Source organism: Thermobia domestica, chromosome 2, assembly GCF_964235325.1.
Source record: "Thermobia domestica chromosome 2, izTheDome1.hap1.1, whole genome shotgun sequence".
Classification (NCBI taxonomy): Eukaryota; Metazoa; Arthropoda; class Insecta; order Zygentoma; family Lepismatidae; genus Thermobia; species Thermobia domestica.
In genome coordinates, this window is record NC_137455.1 from 87,882,725 (window position 1) to 87,904,060 (window position 21,336).

At 35.9% G+C, this 21,336-nt stretch overlaps 1 protein-coding gene across 3 annotated transcripts in view; it reads left to right on the forward strand.

Moving 5' to 3' along the window:
* Dhc36C (Dynein heavy chain at 36C) overlaps nt 1-21,336 on the forward strand; it is a 365,150-nt gene that overhangs the window by 3,094 nt on the left and 340,720 nt on the right. For all 3 annotated transcript variants that reach the window (XR_014128870.1, XR_014128871.1, XM_081743777.1), the window contains exons 2-4: nt 1,181-1,376; nt 6,318-6,832; nt 10,606-10,759. Coding sequence is in view for 1 of the 3 variants with exons in the window: in XM_081743777.1 (XP_081599903.1) it covers nt 1,185-1,376; nt 6,318-6,832; nt 10,606-10,759 (861 nt within the window). In the remaining 2 variants the exon portion in view is untranslated. The remainder of the gene's footprint in view (nt 1-1,180; nt 1,377-6,317; nt 6,833-10,605; nt 10,760-21,336) is intronic.

Below are 21,336 nucleotides of genomic sequence, written 5' to 3' on the forward strand. Positions count from 1 at the left end.
GGGGGCAAGTGCTGTTATAGGTACATATAGAAAAATTACAAACAAAAAAATATATAAACATAAAAATATATAAAACATTACAAACATCAAAGTACCAAAGTACATTGTCGGACCTCTTTGGGGGGGCCCGGCCCCTCCGCCCCCCCCTTCCCTACGCCACTGCGTGGAAGATTGTACTCACAGTAGCATCCAAGTGACTTCCTGAGAAACAGACATTACACCGACGAATCGTCTTCAATGCTTTGATAAAATACGTATTACATTGCTTCTAGAATTACATTATTAATGAATTTCCTAACTGGAAGCTAACTCAGTTGATGCTCTTCGGATTCCTTCCTCTTAACTCATGCTATTCTATCGATGCCTCTGAATAAACTTCTTACTAGAGTGGAGTGGTGTGGTTCAGCAGCAAGGCTATATGAGACGGGAACCTAGAGCTTAACGTGGGGTCCGAACCACTTGAGCACCTGCCGGGAATCGAAACCAGGTTTCCCATACCAAAGGCGTGTACGCTATCCACATAGCTACGAGGAAGCGTAAACTTCTTAATAGAAATAACGTAGAATTATTAAAGAAACTGCTGTTCAAAAGTTCCTTTTGAATTACGTTTGAATTGTCTTCTTAATTCTGTTGTACATACTTCATGGAATTATAGGCAATCTGTCGTATATCTGCTTCGAAACACTTAACTCTTACCAATATATTCAATCATGAATATCAGTTATTCGATTATTGGTGTTCAGAGTTAAGATGATGGCAAACACTAGTTAAGTGATTAGTGTTTAAGTTTTTGTACAGACTTTCAGCTGTGTTCTCCTTTGTCTTAAGTTGTATTATTTATTTGTACATTAAACACAGTACTGACTTAATATCGTTATGTTACTGCTGACATAGCTGGGAGTTTCCATGGAAATTTTCGTCATCGATAAATATTTAAACACATTCTTGAGTTTTAAGTTAGTATGGTCATACATCAGGTTAGTGTCATTTATAATTAACTTTAAAATTTATTAATTTTTTTTCGAAATATCTTTAATTAACATGGCATTGGTGTGTCTGAAGTATAAAAGAAAATATTAATAATGTTTTAATAAACTTTTCCAGTATTAATGATCGTTTTTTTTCTTTCTTTAATCGGATTTTTGTTTTTGCTGATAAATATTAATTTCTCTAATTTCAGAATAATGGACAATAAAGGTAGACCGTCTCCTCCCAAGAAGGGGAAATTTCAGGAGACTACCAAAGAAATATCCAAATCTAGCTCCAGGTTTACTGAGCAAGATAAAAAAATTTTGCTTCAAGAAATATTTTCTCTTCCAGCGACTGTAGTTAGACAACCGAAACCTAAGGAAAAGAAGAAACGGAAAGAACCTGAGGTATGTTTGCAACTATTACTATTTAAATTTGAATTTTAAGTTCTAACACTTTAAAATGACGGGAAATTATTATAAATATAAACCATAATTACTTTTCTTTAAAATTAAGACCTTTGAAACAGCCAGTTATGCTTGTAACTTATCGTTACAGTTATTGGAAAAAAAAAATCATTCTCATACCCTCCTCCTTTTTCCGTAATTTTTTTCAGTGCTTGTGTATTTAAAGTTTTCAATTTTACATAAAATTCTAATTTTAAACAGTCCATAATCCTGAATGATATATTTAATTACGATTAAATACGTTATGAATTAAATATAAAATGTTTTAAACGTTCTATTAAATTTTATTGCATTTAAGCATCAGCGCTTTGCCAAGAAACAGAAATCTCAGTTAATAAATAAACGAAAAACGGTTGTAGCATCAAATTTTCTTTCTTTTGGGTAACAATAGCCGATCTTATCATTTACTGTATTCTTTATAATTATCACGCTGAAGTAACCAATAGAACATTTTGGCAGTGATTTTTCTTTTTCTTGCTTTGTCTTTTCCTTACTCTTGTCGCACCTGGCATAGGTGGATAAAAGAGTTGTGATCAAATTATAGCTTCCAGATATCTAGGAGCCGGGAGGATGAGATGAAGAAGCGTCTTTTTTTCTGGTGTCGGTTTTAGGTGAGGATGTGCGACGAGTTTGTCGTAAAATTTAGATTTTTTTTTTTTTTTTTTTGTGGCTTTTATTAGCTCCGAACATGGTTTATTAACATAACTACGTAAATATTCAGACTGCGAGTAGAGTGGCAGATGCAGCGTTGATCATACTTCTTGTGGCAAATTAACAGAAATTTGAAAAAGTGATTTCCAAGGGATGATTTGTTGACTGACTGTACAGGCAGCCATTTTGGGGTAATTGGTAAGCAGAGCAAATGATGTTTAAATTATAATAACCAAAACACTTATAAATTTTCTCTCGCTTAAGGCTGATTTTTGTGAAAATTAAAAAAAAAAGGGGGGGGGGAATGGGTTTTAGTTTGACTTTGAATCAATATGGTGGAATTTAGTATTTGCGTGATATATGACAGTGTAGCCATGAGAGGCTAAACAAATTGTAAGTGCTAAAAGATGTAAAATGTAGTTTGCTATATTTTCTTTTTCCTCCCTGGGGACCTTCAGTTCCTAGTGAGTTTTGTCTTTACAATATCACAACATTATGGAATAAAATAATATCTTAGTCTACACTCTCCCCCCCCCCTCTCTCTCTCTCTTCTTTTGTGATGGTAAGTCTTTACTTTGACTCCAACTGTGACTTTAATCGGTTCTTATAGGTTCAGTTACTTCCTGGAACTGTTTGTGCGTGAGTCACTTGTTAGAACTGTTCGTGCCTTTGGTGTGACGTCTTAGTTCATATTTTTCCCACTAGGTGTCTGTGTAGTCATATGATAGTTGGTTAGTGTCATGTGACATGTTCTGTGTGCATGTATGTGTGTGCTGCTGTTTGTGGTATGCGGGAAGCGCGTAATTGAATTGGTTGAATTGAGTTAGAGAAAACCTATCATAGTTGTGGTCTAAACTGAAGATATTTTCGACGTAGCGTAAAAGTGGACGTTTATTGGTTTCTTGTTTGTAATAATAGCAAGTGTAGATGAAATTCCGGCTGAGTTAATTTTAGCTGGAGGCGAAAAATTGTGGAACAAGATACACAAACTCATTCTCCTTATCTGGAACAAGGAAGAATTGCCACAAGAGTGGAAAGAGTCAATCATTGTTCCAATTCACAAGAAAGGCGACAAAACTGACTGTAATAATTATCGAGGCATTTCTCTTTTGTCAACATCCTATAAAATCCTTTCAAATATTCTGTTAGCAAGATTAACCCCATACGCAGATGAAATTATTGGAGATTATCAGTGCGGATTTAGACGAAATCGATCAACTATCGACCAAATATTTACCATTCGCCAAATACTCGAAAAGAAGTGGGAATACAATACCCCGGTACATCAACTATTTATTGATTTTAGAAAGGCTTACGACTCGGTTAGGAGAGAAACATTATACAACGTTCTTACAGAGCTTGGAATACCGAGAAAGCTAATTAGATTAATTAAGATATGTTTAAGTGAATCCCAAAGTAAAGTCCGGGTAGGAAAATTTTTGTCCACGAGCTTCCACGTCGAAAATGGCCTGAAACAAGAAGATGCGTTGTCGCCATTATTATTTAACTTTGTGCTGGAATACGCCATAAGGAAAATCAAAGATAGCAACCAGGGCCTAGAGTTGAACGGCATTCACCAGGTTATGGCATATGCTGATGATGTAAATTTAATAGGGGATGATAGGAGAACAGTAGAAATAAATGCAGAGATATTATTAAACGCTTGCAGGGACATGGGTTTAGAAGTAAATGCAGAGAAAACTAAATACATGGAAGTGCGTCGGGACCGTAATACGGCAAATTGTGGAGGCGTTAAAATATTAAATAATACTTTTGATAAAGTGAATACTTTCAAATATTTAGGATCAATATTAACAGACGAAAATCATATTCACGAAGAAATTAAATGTCGACTAAAAGCAGGGAATTCGTGTTACTATTCGGTTCAAAATCTCTTGTCGTCGCGAATTCTGTCGAGGAATTTGAAGTTTAAAATATATAAAACGACAATCATGCCTGTTGTTCTGTATGGTTGCGAAACATGGTCGCTTACTCTGAGGGAAGAACATAGACTGGAAGTATTTGAGAACAGGATCCTGAGAAGAATATTCGGACCCAAGAGGAACGAGAATGGGGAATGGCGGAAGCTTCATAACGAGGAACTACATAGTTTATACGGTTTACCCAACATTGTTAGGGTCGTCAAGTCTAGGAGGCTTAGGTGGGCAGGTCATGTAGCTAGAATGGAAGAAAGTAGAAACGCTTTTAAAGTCTTGACTGGTAGACCCATAGGAAAACGACCATTAGGAAGACCTAGGCGCAGATGGGAGGATAATATTAAGATGGATCTCGCAGAGATAGGAATACAAAGTAGAAACTGGATCCAATTAGCTAAGAATAGAAGTCAGTGGAGAGCTTTTGTGAACGCGGCACTGAACCTCCGGGTTCCATAGGCCATAGAGTTAGTTAGTTAGTTAGTTAATAATAGCAAGTGTGCTCGGTTTAATAAAACGACGTGTGTGCGGAAAGGAACATTTTTCAGTAATGTTGAGTATTGTGCATGTGTTCTTGGTATCTTATTTTTTCGTGTGTGGAATCAGCAGTTATGAGTTCATTATTCATGAGTGTTCTCCTATGGCGGAATGGTGAGTGTTTTCTTTTTTTAATTCATGTTATTTTTATTCTTGATTTGTTTTGCATTTGAGTATTAGGCAAAGTATTTGGTTTGCTGCTGCTTGTCCTATTGTCTTGTTGAGATGTAATTTTTTTTCTTTGTCATGCACTGATTTATGATTAGAGACGAGTGTTTTCTTTTTTAATTTTTCCCTTCTTATCTTAGCTTTATAGTAGTGGTGTGATTATTTATTATTATTTTGGATGTTTTTATGGTACTTGAGCGGGGGGTTTGGGGGGCGGTAGCCCCCCATTTAGATCTGAAAATTCATAGTCACCGCTTCACCTGAATTGATGTTTAGTAACATTGTGGCCCTTGTACTTATAGTATAATTCTTAACATCGTATAGTAACATTGTGGCCCTTGTAGTTATAGTATAATTCTTAACATCGTACATTACTTTCACTGGGTTAGTAATTGTAATCGATTCGTGTGATCCGGTTCCGGGAGCAGTTTAGGAATGATTGATTTAGGAATGAGGCTACCGCCCCCCAAACCCCCCGCTCAAGTACCATAAAAACATCCAAAATAATAATAAATAATCACACCACTACTATAAAGCTAAGATAAGAAGGGAAAAATTAAAAAAGAAAACACTCGTCTCTAATCATAAATCAGTGCATGACAAAGAAAAAAAATTACATCTCAACAAGACAATAGGACAAGCAGCAGCAAACCAAATACTTTGCCTAATATTCAAATGCAAAACAAATCAAGAATAAAAATAACATGAATTAAAAAAAGAAAACACTCACCATTTCGCCATAGGAGAACACTCATGAATAATGAACTCATAACTGCTGATTCCACACACGAAAAAATAAGATACCAAGAACACATGCACAATACTCAACATTACTGAAAAATGTTCCTTTCCGCACACACGTCGTTTTATTAAACCGAGCACACTTGCTATTATTAACTAACTAACTAACTAACTCTATGGCCTATGGAACCCGGAGGTTCAGTGCCGCGTTCACAAAAGCTCTCCACTGACTTCTATTCTTAGCTAATTGGATCCAGTTTCTACTTTGTATTCCTATCTCTGCGAGATCCATCTTAATATTATCCTCCCATCTGCGCCTAGGTCTTCCTAATGGTCGTTTTCCTGTGGGTCTACCAGTCAAGACTTTAAAAGCGTTTCTACTTTCTTCCATTCTAGCTACATGACCTGCCCACCTAAGCCTCCTAGCCTTGACGACCCTAACAATGTTGGGTAAACCGTATAAACTATGTAGTTCCTCGTTATCCCCTTTAGTGCTTGGCGGGAAGTGTCACTGAGGCTTTTCTTCCAACCACTGTTCCTCTTCGCCGATATGGTTTTCCCGTTAGTTTGTAGGCCTTGTCATCACCGTAGATGCTCTCGTGAACACTCTTGCCACTTTCTTCACGCTCGTAGCACATAACCGAGCGCAAACTGTCCACTTTGGAAATCAGAGAGGTCGATCATGTTACACTGTACACTACAGTTATACTGCACTCACGTAATACGGCATCACCACCAAAGCCCGGCGCTGTCGTTGCCGCCTGACCGTTGCCAACCCAGACATTTGACGTGTTTCCATTAAATTGATAAATATCTGTATATTCATGTAGTGTTTATTTTTATTTAACAGGTTAAAACGAAATCATACACCGTACTGAAGAAGGAGCGCGAAGAATTTCGTAAGAAATTAGTAAGTCTTGTTATGCAAGAGGGAGAAAAGCCATCATCTCCGAATGAAGTACCCACAGCAGAAGAAAGAGATGTTCTTCGCTATTTTTATTACATACACCATGGGATTGATACAGTCCATGTTGCTCCTATGGAAAATGCATGGATGAAAAATATTCTCACCCTAATACCTCCTTTATTAAAGTATCGTACATTGGAACTCGAAGCATTAGAATCCGAGGTAAGGGAGGACTTTATTTTCAACGTGAAGAAAGCGGTTGTGGATTTTGTATTGCAGGATCCTAAACAACCTACACTTATTGAAGAAATAGAATCTCCAGCGAGAGATGAACTGAAGGAAGTTCCTAAACCATGGCATCCTAAATATGTCTTAGCACATAAGTCAATGACGAAAAATCTCCATGTTGTTCATCCATGTCTGGCTCAGCTTCTAGATATCTGGCAGAGAACTTATCTGTAAGTATTTACGTTTAAATATGTGTTTACAATATGATTAAAGCTATTAAAATGAGCTTCTACTAGTGAACATGTAATAGCAAACTGTACTTATGTCTATCTGTTCTAGAGCTCCATTGTGGCTATACGATAAATTTGCACGCTTCGCAGGAGAGGCGAGTTCGATTACCGATAGGAGCTCATGTGGTTCGGATCCCACGTTAAGTTGTAGGTCCACATTTATACAGCTTCGGTGCTGATAGGAGACGCTAAGTTCTAATCAACCAATCGATCTGTTCTATGGTAATTTCCGTTAAGATTTTCGGATTTTGATGAAACATGTCATGTGTTTTAGAACTTACTAATGATTCTCATTGCGTGAAATTCAAAACGGTCAAGGATAAGAGATAAATTCAAGTTGATTAGGATTTAGATTTCTGGGCTTTCGGCATCTATGACCATTTAGCCCGTCATGTATGAGGATGATGTCCTAAGGAAAAGGAAGGAAGAAAGGATTGGGGAGGGAAGAAAGCGGCCTGGGACCTATCAGTTAAATACCATCCCGGCATTTGCCTGCTCTGAATGAGGGAAATCCAGGAAAACCTCATTCAGGGTGGCTGGCCTGAAAAAGCGTTTTACATTTTTTTCGACTGAGTGTCCCCACCGGAAATCGTATCCTAGACCACTCGCACCGAAGACGAGAGCGTTAGCGACTACACTACGCCGGGCCACCAGGATAAATTTAAATTTATGATTTTAAACCTAGGAACACCAAAGTATTTTGTCTTCCATTAAAAACTAATAGCTGTGGGCCTCAGAGCCCTCCCTCCTTTCTCTTGGTGTTCCTAGGGTTAAGATTGATTGTTGTGAATTCCTTCGTATACTTTTACTACATGGAGTTTTCTCACTTTTCTTTGAGTCTTAAGGATCATCCCTATTGTTAGGTTTGAAGCGATCAAGAATAACAGAGTAAATTGAACTAGCGTATTAGGGTAAGTTTTGCGCACACTAAGATATCAAGAATCTTTAAAACATATGTTCAGCTTAATGCAATGATACCTTCTTCGGAGTTTTTTTCGTGTTACTTACCCATTCTGTCACTTTCGCTTGTACAGTTGCTAGTAATCTACATTTTCTTTTGTCAGTAACGTCTATTAAGTACAGCAACTAGAGTATGGCGTACAAAAGAACATAGAAGGATGGGTCTATGCTTTTGTCTGCTGTTGTAAGAGAAGAAGTTACCAGATCGATTAGGTATTATCTGATCAAGGTAAGAAGCACTTGGATGCTTATGATTGATGCGCAAAAGCAATAAGTTTTCAGTTGAAACGTTGTAAGAATGTAGAAGAAGAACAGATATAGCATCCTAATACGTAGCACATTAGTATTCTTATATTAAACTTTATTTTGTGCTTTTTTACACAACAATCAACAATGTATTCACAAAAATTCTTTCAGGATACGCAACTAAATACGCGTTATCTTATGTAAGTAAGGAAAGTATTGGGATATTCAAATTGAAATCGAAAGATGAAACATTATACGTTTTTCTAATGTATTATGTTTCGGAAATTTTGATACACCCTGTATAATATTTTATAAATAACATATTGTTCTTCAAATAATTTGACATGTGGTAGGAATATTACCATTTTGTGTCTAAACTCTGGTCAAACTGGAAATCACGCTATAAACCCCAGGTTATCTGAATTGAAAAAAATTACCATCTTTTTCTGGAGAATACGGTTTGGCAAGTTTGTTTTTCACAAAATTTTCACACACTTTTCAACTGAACTTGGTTTTTTAAAAAACCGGCTGTAACTTATATCTTGTTGTTTAACTTCCTGAGCTCGAGTTTGGTACAAAACAGTGTGTAACAATATTAACCCTTAGTCGGTAATATCCGTCTCCCAGGCGGATGTACGATATTTTCTTCTTCAGAGTTGGTACTCATATTCGAGGTATGATCTAATACTTCACCTATGCTTCAGTTGTGGGTTGACTGTGCTATTTTCAGCAGGTGGTCGCGTGTCTAGCTCATTGTTGCAAACTTCGAAGTGTTTAAAGTTATTGCAACCCGTCTCGCAAGCGGATATTACTGTAAAGGAAATATATTTTATCCGTCTAAGGGACTTATATTACTTTATACTGACAACTATTAATATTTGGTTTTCTTTCGTTTCGAAAATCTGAATATTTTAAGATGTCAAATAGCAAACGTATGCCACAAAGGAGTAGGGCTATACTACAAATGGTTATAGAACAGTTAGAGATGGTTATAGATCAGAAACTGATTATGATTACTGATCCGATGACTTGTATGTTCCTGAACAAGATCATTTACCCAAAAGTTCATGAAAGCAATCCAGAAATAGATTTTAATGATGCCAATAACATATCTGATAAGGGATACAGCAATGATCAGAAAAGTGATCAGAATAATACGAAAGTACAACAGAAACTGATAGTGTTTATTGCAAAAAATACAGTACTTCAATCAGATAGAGTTGCAAGAAGCCAAATTTGGGTACTAAAACACCTAAGAAAGGCGTGATAAAAATTAACTTGTCATCATGGTTAGGACCCGCGAATTAGTTACAGAATTTTCCAAATCCAGAGGACATCTGGAATTTATTCCGTACTGATGACACTTTGAATGAAACTGTGAACTGCATTAGTGTACAATGGAAGTGATGAGAAGAAAGTTACATAACTCCTTCTCAAGTTATAAGAATACTGATCAAGACTAAAATTGGAGCGCTAATTGGTTTAATGACTTTGCGATCCATTTTCAAGTCGGGGCGTGAGAGCTTGGTGTCACTTTCATCAATTGACTACACTGGACTTCATGCTTTTCATGCAACCATGGCTCTCAAAAGGTGTGAAGTTTTGCTGGCGGGTGTTAGGTTTAATGATTCATCTATTCGTCAACGAAGGAAAAGAAAGAATCCCACAGCAGCAGTGTCCAATGTTTTCAGTAAGTTCATTTCTAATTGCCAAACGGCATATTCTATTGGGGTGCATATATGTGTTGATAAAACTCTATAAGGTGTATGTTTAGAAATTAATTCTCAGCGGCGAAGCATGTTGCATTGAACTCATGGGTACATTTACAAGTGAACTACGACGTGCTTCTTATTCAATTTATTAATTTCGTTACGTAGAATCAGTTTTCTGGATGTAACTAAACCTTATTAAAAACTGACTTACACCGCTTTGGCTTCAAGCGTCTCAAGTGTGCGTGTCCGTCTCTCAGGCGGATGTTACTGTTATAGCTTATTTTTTGGATGTTACCAACTAAGGGTTAAGACTTACTCTGATTTTGTGCAATTATTCAGAGAACATTTCTTCTCAAAGAGAGTGGAAAGGATTCAGAAGAAATTCATCCAGGGAATGCGGTACGATCGGGCAAAATACATTAGATTGACCGAATTTGTGTGGAAAGTTATTGCTGAATACTATACTATAACACAGACCACAGGGGAAGTTGAATTGATCGAAATCATGATGGATTGCCTACCAGCAAACGATTCGAGAGAACAGCCAAGGGAAACTTATTTTCCAGTTTACTCTCATATATATAAACGTGTGCATTGCAGTAAAGTACAGTTAAACAAAAGTTTAACAGAATATTTCATGGTATCTGCTCATTCGTAGACCTCACCTTGGAACTCAAAGTACTGTCCAACCTTAAAAGATAATATTCGTAGTCTTCTTTTTTGACATCTAATAAAAAGTCTTACAAGATTTCTTTTTACTTGTTTAATAAGATTTTTTTTCTTTATTCATTTCAGCAACGTTCGCTTTGTTGACACAATAGAGATTTACAAGTCCAAAACTGCATTCGAACTTTTAGATCTTAAGGACGTGATAACACGTCATATAGATTTAGCTAAGGATGTGTTGAAGAAGCAATGGTTTCCATTGATACAAAATATTTTCTTGGCGGTGAGTTCTTGCAAAAGTAACATAATAAGTGAGAGTATTGTTCATAAATATATTTCTTCCTCTCATCATAACGGGTGATTAATTATAATGACCCGAGACAGTCTCCTATGGTCTACCGGGAAAATTGTTAAAATTTGATTATTGTCTTTATTCAAGAACTTCACGTTATTCTTAATTATTGACTTCATTGATATTTATATTAGTTTAAGTACTATTGCTATAATTTATATTTTTTCTCAGTAAAATATTAATTGCTGTTGCACTTAGTAATTGAATGATTTTTTTTTTTTTTGTGGAGTTAAGAGAATTACACATTTTTTTTTTTTAAATTAATGTTTTCAACTATTTCAACTTGTATTGGCGGACAGTCATTCGATGAATTAGTGTGAAGAAATTTGTTAAACATTGTGGAATAATAGCTTCAATTGGAGGCATTAACTTACTTTGGGAAAGATTCTTTAAACAGTTTGTTTGTAAAGAATTATTGTTAGTTCTTAGAGTATCATTTCGCTAGTTAATATTTTGCTCAAGGTTCGTTTCCTTAAAAACAGAAGACTTCATTGCTTGGTGTAATACTTCCTTGAGGTCTTCATTGTTTTTTTTTTGTTTTTTTTTCTTTCTTCGGAAGATGTATTATTTTCAATATTACAGACTCTTTTGAAACTTATTCCATTACTTGAAAGAGTTTCTTTATGTTAATTAGGTTCCTTTGTTCCTCTTGTCACAATCAGAAAATTAACTTTGCTTTGGTCTTTTTGCGTTACCAGATGACTATTACTCTTAATGAATGATTATTATTTTTGTTTTGGTTAAAAGAAATAGCGTTACTAGAAGCCTGGGAAAATGTATCAGTTCCAGTGGCGTCACTAAGCTTTATTTAAGAAGGCTGAAGCCCCCAGTACCCACAAATTCCACACGAGGCTGAAGCCCCCCAAAGTCCTCCCAAATTCCATACCAAAAATACGTTACATACTTGTAACAGAACAATAGAATGCAACAAAGGAGTGCAACTTACTTAGCATCTTCACTGAATAAGAAATTTTTCATTTGGAAATAATATGTCTATATTTAAAATCCTTACCAATCTACTCCATAGTACTTTCTGTTTCCGCACGTTGAGGTGTCTAAGTCTTAATATTGTCTTCTAATTTTAAGGTTATTTTTCAAAATATGAACTAGCTCATACAATAAATTTTAGATAGATGACTTTTAAGGCTAGTATAATTGTTTTTGTTGTTTAATGTTTTCTCTCTCTCTCTCTCTCTTTTTTTTTTTTTTTTTTTAAATCTTACTGTATTACTATTTCGGGCAGAAGACCACGAAGTTGGAAAGAAGGAAAGGAAAGTTGCTGAAAAAGAAGTTACTCAAAAATAAAGAGTTTTGTGAAACAATAGTTAAAAAGAAAAAAGCAACATTGCGCGTTTGTATCGTAACGAGTTTGTGAAATATTAGAATGTGGATTTCCGTAACAGTAAAAATAAAATAAAAAATAAACATGCCTATGATGCTAAAAATGTACAAACGTAAAACAGTAACCACATTCTTTTGCCACACAACCTTGCGAATTTTACTGTGTTCTTGATTGGCGACAAATCTAAAATACTATATGGAATTTTGGAGTTCTTGGGTGGTCTCTACCCCCCTCAACAAATAATCTTAGTGACACCACTAATCAATGCTGCACTTTTGTGATAATGAAGTAAAAGTATTATAGTCGAGGCCTTTGCCTTTTCTCCCTGAAATAATATTATGGACTTAGCTATTAATTTGTTGTTGCATATAATTACACTGAGAACTACCTAAGTCCCATGTGCCAGAATTCATATCTCTTATTTGTGTTATTAGTAATTACTGCAAAGGAAGTTACCTGATTTGATTGGTGATGGATTTTACCAATCATCCTAGATCCTTCACTAAATGAAATATATAATCTAACCATTTTTTGAATTATTAGTTTTTGTCTTAACGTTCTGAAGATTCCAGAAAATATGCTTCATGTTGTTGCCAGCAGTGTAAAGATTTGATCTAATTCTTGCATACATCGTCCTTATGACTCGGTACATTTTTCACAGCCTTTATACTTGCATTTACATTTAAGTATTAAATGTCCATATATCCAGCATTTTTTACTTCTTTCATAGGTGGAATATACAGTATGTCTTATCCGGTAAGTTTAAATAGTAAAACTTGACATCTTTTGGTAGAGTTTGTGAATTGAATTTAATTATAACGTATTTATATTCGAAGAAAAGTCAATAAGTTATTACTTGGAAACCGAGCACTTGCTAAACAATGAAAGATTACAATAATCAGTTCAACAATACTGGAGAGTACATTCTAAAATTATGTAATTATTTGCATTATTAGATATACAATAGGGAAATATAATTATAGCGTAATGATAGAGTAACATAGAGAACTGGAACAATGGTTCGAATCTGTGTAAAACGATTTTTTTGTTCCTCTTTGTTCTTAAAATTGATTGTGAAAACGGAAATGGCCACTGTTGAATCATTAACAGGAGCGTCGGAATCGGGTAGGGCAAGGGGGCATCTTCCCCCCTGAAATTTTCAAAGGAGAAAGATCCTAATTTTGACCCCCCTTACTTTCAGACTGTTAAAACATCACATAACAATGATTATATAAATATTTTTTGATGGTAATGTGAAAAAAAATATCTATTCCAGGTTCATCTTTCTCTTTGAGCCATAAGATCGGGCGCTTTTTCTACCCTATGTTAGGCAGAAAGATTTAGGAAAAAGAATGGAAATTTCTCTTCATTTCCATTGGTGTACATTCTCAAAACACTGTAAATTCTTTAAAATTGTTGTTTAAGTAATCGTTGATATGCAATATGAAACGAGTTGTGGAGCGAGATTTAAAGTTTAAAGAAGATAACAGTTTAAATGCATAACAGGATTTAAATATATTTTCCATAAATTTAAGTTACTGTTCTTAAAATAATATGCAGAGTGCAGTAAGTTTTATAGTGAAAGGGAAAATGCATCCCTTGTTGGGATGGATCATTCGTAACAAGACGGTGGGATGGCTTGATGCAGAGGAGGGAGGCGGGCCGGATCCTCCATCCACATCTGCAAATCGCACACTGCAAAGGCATATATATTATTACTCCCGTGGGGAAATTCCAACAAACGTTCCCTTAATGCGGAAGGTCTCTTTTCGGGGAAAGGAACTTTGCTCTCCATATGTGTGCAATATTAATGAGTATGTGTACTGATTAATTTCATTAAAAAAATGTATCTTAAATCTACATTCCTGAAAACTCACAATATATTTTCATCTGTCTCTACAATTTCACCGAACGTAAATAGCAGATTTTGGAAGAATTTAATTGTTTCACGGTGTCTGAACTAAATACCAAGCTTCTCAAATGCGATCGCTGAACACCAGTTTCATCTTTCCTTTCAGACCAAATTTTTAAACAAGAACAAGTAAGACAGTCGCTGCTTGTAGTAATTAGTAGTCTTAGATATCTAGCTCGCAGTGGTCAAGCAATCCGTGGACATTTACACAATATGGGTAATTTGATATTACTTCCGGATGAAACAAAAATGGATGTGCCTGTTCTCAATCAATGGATTAATCGACGAGATAACTGGCTTAGAATGATTGCCAAAATGAAATTTTGAAGATTATGGCACATACAATACAAAGAGACTTCGTAGTGGACGTCAAAGAGTCTCCATTTCATGCAATCATAGCCAACTCCAAGACTGATATTTCGGAGACAGAACAGTTGTCTCTTTGTGTACGCTGTGTTGACTCTGATTCATTAAGCCCAAAAGAAATATTTATGGAAATGATTACCCCACAAAATCGGAAACATTAGCATTCACGATCGAATATACTCTAACGAGACCTGACCTGAATGCAGAAAATATCCGCGGACAGTGTTATGAAGATGCAACTAATGTGTCAGGACGAGTGACTGGTGTGCAGAAAATAATTTTGATTCAGCATCCGAAAACTGTATACATTCATTGCAGTAATCATGCATTAGATCTTGCATTGTAGGGAGTAGCGCGAAAACACGAATCTTTATGTGACGTACTGGTCATAATGTACTGGTTTGTAACATCATCCTGGATTCTGCAAAACGAAAGACAACATGCACCGACATTGTTCTTGAACCTTGTAAAACAAACAGTGAAAGCCATCCTAAACATTTGCTGCCTTTGCCTTACTCGCTGGTGTGTTAGGGGAAAATCTCTAATCAGATTTTAATCTAACTACAAACGAATTCAAATCACGTTGGAAGAAATCATCAGTAATACAAGTGGTCTAAATGGTGATCGAAAAGCAATACTGAAAGGGTATTTGAAAAGAATGAACAAATTCGAAATTGTTTTTTTTTTTTTTTTTTTTTTTTCCTCTGATAGTCAGTATACATGCTTTTGTACCTAGCGAACAATTATCGAAAGTACTTCAAAATTCTGAAGCTTCTGCTTCTGGAGCTAAAAGAGCAGCACCGATTCTAGAGAATACTCTGAGAAATCTACGAAAAACTATTAGTGCTGAAAACCCAACTGATCGCAGCCTTCTTGACCAAATTGTTCGTCTAGGGACTCTCGTTGTCACTTTGCCAGCTTCTTCATCATCTTGCAAAAGATCATTCAGCTCTTTGCTTCGTCTAAAGACACATTTGAGGACTTCCATGACGCAGAAAAGATTGTCTCATATGCTGTTGTATGTGCATAATGATCAGATTTCAATGTTAGATTTAAACACCATTGCAAGAGAATTATCATCAAAAACAAGGGAAAAGAAAGTCACTTTTGGTCAGTTTTGAAAATAAATAAAACTAGAATGAAAGAAGTTAAAATTTTATGCGTTATATAACCAATTCTGTATATTACAAAATAGCACTTAAAATTCAATGTAAAGGAGGTGAGCGGATAAGGGCCATTTTTCGCCCATCAGACAACTGAAAAATGAAGTGTCCGATTCCGACAAGTTTGCAATGTATTTGTATACTAGAAGATATGTTGCATATGTAAACATAATAGATACGTGATAAAGAAAATAGTAAGTCATAGAAATGAGTGCCCAAAAAGAGTTCGTTTCAGCGTTTTGCGACATTTTGGTAATGTTTGCTGTCTTTGATGGAGGCTTTTAGGAAGAAGGAGTCGATGAACCAAAATAAATCTGACTCGTCATAATATAACGCTGTGTAACCTTCGATATGAGTACTAATTGATTTTGGTTCAGTGTGTCCTTCTACCTATTAGAGAACAAAATGTATTGCGCGAGAGTATAGAGCGATGACTACCGTTTATACGCTGTAATGTACGAGTTCAACTGGAGACTTCAGCTCTGATGTTATTTACCGATTGTGACTGAAAATACATGCTCAGCATGTCAATAAAATATATGAAGAAAATGTATTGTTTGCGCGGATGTGTGTGTAGGGCAGCAAAACTAGAGACAGCATGTTATGGAGTATTGAGAAAGCGTGTCATTTCTGAAAGTGGTATGAGTAAAAGTGCGAGCAGGAAAACCAGTCGCAGAATGGCATGAATTTCTGCAATATATATATATATATATATATATATATATATATATATATATATATCGAAGAATCATACATACCACGCGTCAATGAAGTACCTATGGGAATTCATTGATACGCTATATTGCAATACTAAGGGAAAGATGAAAAACAACAAAACAACGACCAACAATAACTACCTGATGTGTCCGATCCAAGTTAATACATACCCATACCCACAAACACCCCCATCCCCATTTATATATATATATATATATATATATATATATATATATAGCCAATCTTACACTCACGAGCACTTAAGTGACGAAGGAATGTACTCTCTGTACATACGAGGTACATCATGACGATGCTTCTGTTCTCCGAGTTCAGTTACGATCACGACACATAAGATTTAAAACCTATAATATTTGGATCAAAACAGAGCAAAACAACATCGCACACATACAGTGGTACTGTCATTGTAAAGTAGGCGCACGGCTCGTCAGATGTTGTGCGCATGTTGCTTCCGTACTATGGTTTCTGGCTTACTGGCGCCACAATACCACCGCAGTTAAGAAACCAAGTCTAGAATATACTCATACACTACAAGATGGCGCCTGCAGGATGGTCCAGTGGCGATTCGGATGACGACAGCAAGCACGATGCCTAATCTGCAAACTAGCTACAAGTGTCTCCAGCTGTCTGATTATTATCTATGCTTGATTATTTCCGATGTAATATATTGATCTCATAGTCGTAGTAGACTTCATTCTTCTTATTCTTGCCGTTAGTGTTCTATTTACTATTGCTTTCTTGGATTACAACTCATGACATTAGTGTTTACGTTCCTTCATTAACACACGACTTACCTCTTTATTTATTTTTTTTACCTCTCACTTATAGCGCTTTCCGTTAAAATATATTTGTTTTCTTATTTTTATGAGGTATACTATTGAAAACCATGCATTTCACATCTCGGGCCTGATGGGCGAAAAATGGCCCTTATCAGCCCACCTCCTTTAAATTATTCCTTATTAATTGTGTCGCACTTTATTAGTGTGAAGTGAATATAATGACATTATAAAGAGAGGTGAATGTAATAACAAACTGGATATACTGAAATGAGTATAGTAACAAAAAGTACAAGTAAATCTGGATAATTAGTGTAATTGAATTTTCTATATAAATTTTAGTCTATACAGACATTTTATAATTTCTACATAAGTCTTTGGTATAAATTCCATCTTTCCATTACTGTTACGAAGTCAGTAACTAGAAAAAATATTTTCTTATTTTTTACTTAATTATGTAGCCTGTTTTATAATGTTTAAATTACTTTGTACTACAAAATTTGTAGTTCTAATAGCAATTTCATGTTACAGTGTATTGCAACACCAGAACTGGAGTTTTAAAAAATATAATTTTAATTTCCTCGTTTCCAAACAATTTAAGTAGCTTCAAGATTCTTGAATTGGTCCATGTGGTCATTTACAACACAGTTAAAAATATGTATATAAAATGGTAAAAATTGTACTTGCCAATGTAAGTAGTACAATTTTTACCATTTTATTTGTTTTTAAGTGTGGTTTAAGTGTTGAAAATTTCTGTACCATACCAAATCCAGCACGAAACTGGTACTGGATGGATTAATTAATCTTAAAAATATAAACCAAGATACTTCTCGTAGATGGAAATTTTATCGTTACAAAACTGTTTACAGCTGCATTATTATTATTATTATTATTATTATTATTATTATTATTATTATTATTATTATTATTATTATTATTATTATTCAACCAAATCCAAATATTGTTACATTACGAACATATATTTGCATTATCTTACCTATGTTATATTCCTGGGTCTATTTTCAAGACAGCATTTCAAAAGCATTCCTTCCCCCAGCGGAAAAATACTTCCGACCCCACTGATCATTAACCCTAAGTTTAGACGTGTTAATTAAGAAAGGTGCTTTCGCTGTTATCTTTAATATATACAGGATGCCCCATAATGATGGGACAGATTTTATTTGTAACTTGGAGGGACATGAGTAACCTTGTACATAAACTTGTATGTTACTGTTCTTGAAAGCCAATGCATATGTGAGTTTGTTTTGTCATTTGTTACAGGTGTCTTGTTCTTGATGATGTCGACCCCAAGGAAAATTTCGTACGTTTTAGAGACCTACTTTGCGTCAAGACTCAATTATCGCAGCACAAAGGGAGTTCAGACAACACTTCAATAAACACGATGAACCACCTCGGAAATTGATCCTCCATGCAATGAGGAACTTTCGAGGAACAGGAAATGAAAAAACAAAATCCCCTGAACAACCTTGACAGTCTCATTCCGTTCCCATGACCAAATCAAAGTATTGCAAACACCATGCAACAAAGTCCATATAAGTCTACTCGACGATTGTTTCAGAAAGTGAATGTCTCCGTAGCAGCATCCATAGGATTATGAGACAAGACCTGCAGCTATAATATTCGTATGAGATACAGCACAGTACAGTAGTTGCTCCCGCCAGATAAACTTAGTTGAGATACGTTGTGTGATACACTCTTGGATAAGTGCAACGAGGACGAAACATTTCTTGAGCACCTAATCTCGACAGATGAGGCCCGTTTCCGAGTATCTGGTTATGTTAATAAGCAAAACTGTAGGTTTTTGGGTTGAGAAAACACCCGCAATGTCCACAAAAAACTTTCGCGTAGTGTCGAAAGTTGTTCGACTATGGCTATTTGACTATTACTATCGACTAGTTAAAGTGACTATTTGGTGTGGCGTGATTCATACATGTGTCAACAGCCCGTACTTTTTCGTGGACACATGGTTCTACCGTTACTATTAGTAGTGAACGCTGTGATCACATGCTCAATACGTTTCTCATTCCTGAGTTAGATCATCGTGGTCTGTCAGAAATGTGGATGTAACCTATTACATAGCACGACAACCCATGGCAACTCTCCGCAAACACTTCCCAGGGCGCCTCATTTCACGATTTGGTGACATCAATTGGCCTGCACGATCACCAGTTCTATCAGTAGCAGACTACTTCCTTTGGGATTATCTGAAGGAGAGAATGTACGCAACAAACCATGAACGATTGATGCGCTAAAGGAAGAAATCATTCCAGTTGACAACCTCTACTGCATCATTCTGCAGCTTAAAGACAGAGTCCAAGAATGTTCTCGTTGTAATAGTGGCCATGTGAAGAAAGTGATTTGATTTTCAATACTTAATGTAGTATGCAAAACTTCTGTATGTCAAAGTTTGCATTGAAACTTGTGATAGCAACTCCATATATTTATATTTAAAATATGTCCCATCATTACTGGACAACCTATGTATGTATATAAAGTCGACCGTTTATTTTGATACCTCCTTGTAACTTTTAAACTAATAGACAAAAAGCACTGAAATTTTGTATCATAGAAGTGACACCAGGGGGATATTGTTTGACATACTCTGTGATACCACCAGGTTAACCTGGTGGTCACAGAATACGAGAGGTGCTGAGAAGTTCTTGGCTTTGGCAAGTAAAACAAGTGTCAGAGATCTGAGATCACATATTCATTCAACGTATTTTCTATTGAGATCAATGCGCTTTTGACAACGTTGTTGGAGCTTTTGTAGCCCATACAAAAACTCCTTTTGATTGTCCCTCAGACTAGCTCTCAGCAGCCTCTGTGACGTTAAAAATTTTCTCAAAACTGACATTTCAGGAGTTTTTTTCAGGTTGGAAAATATAAAATAGTCAGAAGGGACCAGGTCTGGGGATTAAGGTGGGTGGTGGACCAATGTGGCAGCAACAGTCTTAAACTTATGCATGGGTGCATTATCGTGCAACACAGTGACCCCTTTTGTGAACTTTCCACGGCGTTTCCTATCAATTGCCTCTTTCAGCTGGTCTAGAAGATTAGCATAATACTTTCCGGTGATAGAGGCACCATTCGGTAGGTAGTCTACCATTATAATGCCATTTTCGTCCAGAAAACGGATGCCAGGACTTTTTGGGCCGATTTCTGGGTACGGAACTTTTTGGGGCTTCAAATTGTATTTGGACCCCCGAAAAGCTTAGGACCCCTCCCGAAATAAATTCCTGCGTAGTCTCTGGCTATCCATATTGCTTGCACTTCATCGCTAACAAAGAAATATCAATCATTTCACGATTTAGTCTGTATTGAGGAGTTTGCCAGAGAAAACATGTTGTGTAACGTTCTTTTGTAGTTATAATTTGCCATCTCGGACGTAGTCGTGGTGAGATATTGGCTGGCTGGGTGGGTGCTGTTATTATTATTATTATTATTATTATTATTATTATTATTATTATTATTATTATTATTATTATTATTATTATTATTATTATTATTTATCGTTCTATGACTAAACTAAGCAGAAACATGTCGCGTAAATCTGTTTGCAGTGCAGAGCAAATTGTTGTTTTTAACGAAGTGAAGCGAAAAGTGGAATTTCGCCCCTATCATAAAGAAAGCCTATCACTTGTACTTTGACTGTAAAGTGGGAGATGTGGACAAGAAGTGAGCATCACATACATGTTGTAATACTTGTTCTACAAATTTGCGGGACTGGCTTCACGGAAAAGGACATGCGTGCCATTTGCAGTTCCAATGATATGGAGAGAACCGACAGATCATACTTCAAACTGCTATTTTTGCATAGTTCTTCCAATTAAAGGTCTATCCAAAAAAGTGGACTGCTACTTATTCAAATATTCCTTGAAATGTTCGTCACTGTGCCACACTGTAAAGAATAAAGGTTCCACAACTTCCCGTACCTTACTCCAGTGTTTCACCCGATGAAGAGCAAAAGCCGAACAATGTCGACCCACATTGTCAAATTCTGCTGCAGATTCATTGTCTTCCACCGATCCTAACTTCACAAAACCAAAATATCATTATCTATTCACCATATGATACTCAACCTGAATTAAGTTACCTGGGGTTGTCAAAAGTGGCGCAAAGCTGCTGGCATCCAAACTCAAGAAGTGGGAAGCTTATTCTGAAGATCTAAAAGTGTTCGTGTTTTGAACACGTCA